At 29.9% G+C, this 6,804-nt stretch overlaps 1 protein-coding gene across 1 annotated transcript; it reads left to right on the plus strand.

Moving 5' to 3' along the window:
• The first annotated feature begins 4,129 nt into the window (after window positions 1-4,129).
• LOC140861556 (uncharacterized) lies at window positions 4,130-6,252 on the plus strand. The gene is made up of 4 exons (XM_073264578.1): window positions 4,130-4,179; window positions 4,352-4,863; window positions 5,128-5,342; window positions 5,434-6,252. Exons 1-4 carry the CDS (start codon window positions 4,130-4,132, stop codon window positions 6,250-6,252), a joined length of 1,596 nt encoding a protein of 531 aa, XP_073120679.1.
• Window positions 6,253-6,804: the final 552 nt, after the last annotated feature.

The raw sequence follows: 6,804 nt of genomic DNA on the forward strand, positions 1-6,804 counted from the left end.
GTGTATGAGCATCAAATCGTACCGGCGGTTGTATGGCAGTGCTTAGTGGAGTCGAATAATTAATAATAAGAACACTAATTTAAAGCCCAAAAAATAAATTATGTTTACAATCATATAATATCAATATATAGTATAGATTTATAGTAAATAGTACGGAAATTTTAAAATTATTGATTTTTTAAACATATTTTATATGAAAAAGCGGGAATTCATTTTCGGGAGTAAATATAATAACGATATGGTAATGTATAAATGCTCTTTTTGCCGTCAAATATCTTCAATTACATTTCTTACTATACCAATTAAACTTAAACACTTGCCAATATTTTGCTAATTAGTTATTATTTAATAAGCCTTAAAATCTTACTATTTTTATGGGATTTTAAAATATTTGTTTCCGTTTTCCAACAAAATCCATTCATTATTTTCTTTAAATATCTATAATAACAATAATAAAAATTTATCAATAAATATATTAAAAATTTTCTTCTAATATTATTGAATTCAAATTATATTATGTATTTAATTTATGGAGTGTGTTATTTACACTCCAAAAAATGCTGATCACACTCCACCTTCTATATGAAATTTATAATTGGACAAATTTGCCCTTAAACTAACTTTTCTTATATTTTAAATTTTTGATTTACTTTCAAAAAACACTCGAATACAATATTTTTGTATATCAACAACTAAAATAAAATATTTTTAAAAACTATCAAAAATTTTTATCATACCTAAATAAAATATAGAATATAAATAAAATATTTAAATCTAAAAAATGTGATATTATACATATTTTATATCAAATTTTAATATGACACAAAATATTGGTAAACCGTAAAATCATAAAAAATATAAAATATTGCTATAGAAAACATTTTAATTTACCAGAAACTTATTAAAATTTAAAACTTAGAAAATACAAAGTATGTTACAATTTGAGATTAAAATTAATAATGTATGTATATTATTTTTTATAATATTTAATAAATCTATCAAATGATTATCAACGTTAATGCACAAAAACTAAAAATGAAGTTTATTTAACAAAAAATAAAATGTGAATAACACTCCTTAATTTATACTGTATATAATACTTGAGCCTCTTAGATGTGGAACAGCACAATATACTGTGCATTGAATAGTTTTCTGTAATTCATATCACAGGATTAAATAATTAATTATTTAATTAATTACACGCATGAAATATTAAAATCATGTTTTTAATGCATAGTATCATGTGGTGTTTCCCTCTCCAAAGCAAATGATCTTTTTCTCTCTTGGATAAAGGAGACCAATTTTTTTCCTAAAATTGGCATTATACTAAATAAATATGTAATTTTTTTAGAGTAATAAATATGTAAATTTGATTCTATCTGTACATATATTCTATATTTTTCTCAACTAACAATTATAGATAAGATAAATAACTTTTAAATTTATTTATACATTACTTTAGAAATAAAATCATAATTAAAATATTTAATAAAAAAATAAAAATATATTATTGATATATAACATATAATGATAAATATATTATATTATTTTATACAAACCGTGTATACGATTATTCTAGTCTAGTAACGTAAAAATAGCCTAGATTTAAATATTTTTAGTATTTTTAAAATATATATTAATTATATTCTTTTATCAAAATTTATGTTTAAACTATCTTAAAATTCATGTTGAATATGCTACGTAAATTTTTTTTTTTAAAATCGCTTTTGATATTAAAAAATATATATTGACTAAATATATCAAAAGAATACCATAAAACAGTATTCTTGATGGAAGAATATGTTGAATAACACAATTAAGTAAGTAAATATGAGTAGATGTCAAAAAAAAAAAATTGAGTCATTAAAGAGTATTTACTGTAATTTTTTTAATTAAGAAAGTATACTAGCGTAGAATTTTAAAAATAAAATATTGAAATGACCATTGATCCTCGGAAGACTTTGTGAAAAATCTCCAATTCAAAACTTACTTTTGGGTTCAGTATCCATGTCATAAATATTTAGTCTTCACTTCCTAATGTATCACAAAACTTATTTCTAACTCCCTACTGACTTTTTTAGCTTTTTGTTTCCTTTTTTTTGAATTAATTAATTTAATGTAAATATTTTATTCTCTCACTTCGTCATCTTCCTCCCCCAATTTCTATGCATCGGGCCAAGCCAAACCCCTAACCAAATAACTCATCTACCGCCGAAACCTACAAACGGAAGGAAACCCCTAACCAAATAAACTCATCCATCTTTCTCTCCTTAGATTCTATCAACAGATTTCCATTTATTCTCCTCAATGTAGGAAACCATAGCAAAACCCACGGGCCGTAAGAACCCACTGGTCTGCGACACCTATTGAAAAAGGTTTGCAAGGGGCGACGACAAGAGAAAGAGACCCGAACCTAAGACAACGAGGAAGTGGGCTTTTCTGTTCTGTATGTCGCGTTTGTCCTACTTTTTATGCAATTTGTGTTACATTATTTTGATCTTGCTTTTATTTGTATATTTTTCATTCTTGTGTTCGTTACTATTTTAAATTTGATAATGTTATCGATTTTGAACTATATTAAATGGATGGTTGTAATTGTTCATTTTTTAGTAAATTTGAGAAAATCCCCAAAGTAAACTTTTTTTTGAAACTAGACAAATGTTGAGCTTACATAACACTATTTTTTTTTTTTTGAAGATATTGGAGTCAATAATGAAGGTGGTATGATGCTGCTAGGAAGTTGTTCATACAGTAAGAATTTGTTTATCTTTACAATAGAGGAGGATATGAGCCTAATGCAGATGTATTTGCATCTTGGTAAAAAATATGATCAAATCAATCCTTCTTCAACCTTCTTACAATATCTAGCACTTCATCGAAAGTTATATGTGACATTGAATGAAGATCAAGATGTTAGTAATATGATCCGATTGTTTGTCTATGTGGGGACCTCGGGTGCTAATCTCATCTTAAGGGGCAATTAATAAATAAGTATCATTCATGAGACAATAATAATTCAAGTCTTCTAGCTCTGGAAGTAAATTTACATTCCGTGCCACTCAACTACTGCCCTCCAAACGTCATATGCACTCTAGGCCAATCAACCCTCTGTACTTTTCAAGGTAGGGTTCAAGATGAATGCAACATAATCTTGATGCATTAAATCATACAAATACTGATAAATATCTTGAACACACAATTCAATAATCATTCATAGCAACAATAGCAAATAAATCACATAAGAGCACTTAACCAGATAAGTATGTGATTTTAGGAAAACTCGAAAACCACCACGTTCTCGAGTTGTTCTACCTAGCGAGGATAATGTCAAATCATTCCTTTCAATCGTCGTATTGACATATTCATGTTTGCTAGCTTCAATCTGATGGCGTATTATTTATTAATTGCCCCTTAAGATGAGATTAGCACCCGAGGTCCCCACAGATTGTAGTAGATTTCGACAGATTCAAGAATATTATGTATTAGACATGATACAGACATAAAGAGGTTACGTGTTACGAAGTTAGCAAGATGATCAGATTACAGGAATTATTGAAATATATTGTCGAGATAGAGACTTTAGATTTGTTTTCTAGATTGTGGCACTGATTGTCAAATGTTCTGAGTGTTTGGTTGTATGAGATTTCATTATACCATCCTTCGATTAGTGGACTATCAGATGTGATTATCCAGATTTCCGAGGATATGCTCAGAACTATAGTACTAGATTTGGTACTAGTTGATTGATTATTTGCCACTTGATTACTATAATTCCTGTGACAGCTATCTGATAGATATAGAGACAGTATTTTGATTTTTTAGTTGATAAGAAAAGCAGATTTGATTTACTCGCTTTAAGTTTTGATATGCACGTGAGTTGTTTTCACTGTGCAGATTTTGTAATTCAGAATATTTGATTTTGGATGACCTTGACTTGAGCGAGTTCATTTGCTTAAAATCCAAAAAATCCTCAAATTAAATATTTTCGACCCGAAATTTAAATCTCTAATTCTGACATTTCTCAACTTCATATTTTCTCATATTCGGAATTGAAATCTTAAATTTCGTAATTAATAACGTAATATTTTTGGGCCTTACAGTCAACATAAAAGTAAACATCATTGACATGATGGCAATCCGAAAAGAAGAAATTATTCCAAGTGACAAGAATATTCTGAGGTAATTCATGTCTTTCTCTGTTTGTAGTTGTGCTACACCCGAACGATAGAAATAAATATTTTGATTTACCTTTAATTTATTCATACAGTTAGTAAGTACATTTTATTTAAGATATGGATGTTGGTATTTCAAGTGATTTATTGAAAATATTTTATTGTTGTTTTTCTTTAAGGAATGAGTTTGATGCGGATAATGGTTCTTCGAGTGCATCTCAATATGAAATGGTTCTACAAAGTAACTCCATTGATGCTTGGAGTCATTTGATTCGTGGAGAGGGGAAAAAGTTTAAAAATGCTGATGAGTTTCGAAAGGTTCTTAAAAATTATGCTATTGCTACCATGAGATCGTTCGTGTATAAGAAAAATGACCAACAAAAGGTTTTCGTTGTTTGTAATATCAGTGGTTGTGAATGGAAAATATATGCATCCAAATATAAGGCAGATGAAACGTTTGAAATTAAAAAATGTTGTCTTCAGCACGTATGTGAAGAGGCAAATCTTCGGAGCAGAGGCCATCCAAAGGCTGATTCTGTTTGGGTGGCGAATATCGTTAAAGATAAATTGAGAGGGGAACCATCATACCGACCGTCTGCAATTGTAAGAGATATTCATAGGGAATATTACGTTGAATTGAAGTACCATACAACATGGATGGACAAAGAAATAGCAATGCATCAACTTTATGGTATAGAGAAATGATGTTTTGATAAATTGAGGTGGTATTGTGATGCTTTGAAACAAACTAATCCTGGTAGTTGGGCAGATTGTAAGGTTGATGAAATGAACAAGTTTCGACGACTTTTTATATCTTTACATGCATGTATTGTTGGATTTTTTAAGGGATGCAGATCGTTGATTTTTTTAGATGGAACGCATATTAAAAATAAATTCAAAGGATGCATACTAAGTGCTGTGACAAAAGATGCTAATGATGACCTATTCACTTTAGCAATTGCGGTAGTGGAGATTGAGAATGATGCTAACTGGGAATGGTTCTGTTTGAAACTGAGGGGAGTCTTGACAATGCAAAATTGTGTAGTTTTCTCACAATTCACTTTCTTTTCTGATAGACATAGTGGTCTTGTTAAGGCAATCCCCAATATATTTGCCGGTAGTCACCATGCATATTGTCTACGACACTTGGTGGATAATTTTCGTACGCGGGTAAGTATTATAATAGTTCATTTGATTTTAAATAATATCTTCTGTATACGAGATTTTTAATATTGTTTTATTTAAATTTTTGATTTTGAAGAAGTATCCATTGCACAACAAAAAATATTGGAAATCTATATTCCACAAAGCAGCATACGCGGAAACTGAGAGTGAGTTTATTGTTCATATTACTAGTATAATCCAGTCAATACCTCTTGCAGAAGAATTTATTAAAAATTCAGAACACGAAAATTGGGCAAATTGCTTATTTTCTGGAAAAAGATTGGGCATAATCAACAACAATCAAGCAGAATGTTGGAATAGTTGGGTTAAACCCGCAAGGTATTTGCCAATTGTATCCATTATTGATACCATACGGTTACAAATTATGAACATGATGAATAAAAGACGAGAGTCATCTCTCCTAATGGTTGGAATTCTATCTCCTAAGCCAGAAAGTATTTTGTTACAAAACTACACTAAATCTCGAAATTTGAAGGTTGATAGGTCTACTTCATTGCTTTTTGAAGTTCAGGATGGTGATAAAAGTTGTGCAGTGGATCAGGGAAACTGGAGTTGCTCATGTAGAATCTGGAAAATTAATGGGATCCCTTGTAACCATGCTTGTGCTGCTATTGAGTCAAAGGGTTTGTCAATATATGACTTTTGTGACTCTTGCTACAAAGTTGAAAGTTATCGGAGAGTTTATGTGGCAGTTGTCAATCCAATCCCTACATTTGATTTCAATGCTGATTTACCACATTCTAATGGCAATATAATTAGACCTTCGGATGTCCGATCGCAGCCAGGATGTAGAAGGACACAAAGATTCCCGTCTCAAGTAAAGAAACGTGTTACCAAGTGTGCACGGTGTCACAAACCAAGGAATAATCGTAGAAAATGCAAGGAAGCAATATAGTATGTGGATGGGCTATTTTTGTTGGTCATAATCACAGAACATGCAAAGAAGCAATATATTATGTAGATGGGCTATTTTTTTTTGTTACAATCGCAAGATGTGCAAGGAAGAAATATAGTTGCCAGATGGGGCTATTTTTGTCAGTACTCATACACTATAGATTATATATTTTTGTTAATCATATGTCTTGAGATACCTTTTGTTGTTTGCATGTTAAATGTAATGAATACATAGCACATAATGGTGTTTATTATACCACAATTATTTTTGGTGTATTATTCGGATGCATAACTGTGTTGGTGAAGTTGGTAGTGTATTTGGTAGTTTGGGTGAAGTTGATATTGTAATTGGTAATGTTGATAAAGTTGGTACTGTATCATAGATATAAGAACGTTTTTTATTTCATTTGCTACATAGTGTACTACTTATCTATGTAACTGATATTGCAAAAAGGCATTATTATACTTAATTTGAAAGCTCATGTACTACAGATCAATATACTTGGTACTACCATTTTGACGATGCACCAGCACCAAAATGGAAAACGTATGG

Source organism: Henckelia pumila, chromosome 4, assembly GCF_033568475.1.
Source record: "Henckelia pumila isolate YLH828 chromosome 4, ASM3356847v2, whole genome shotgun sequence".
Lineage (NCBI taxonomy): Eukaryota > Viridiplantae > Streptophyta > Magnoliopsida > Lamiales > Gesneriaceae > Henckelia > Henckelia pumila.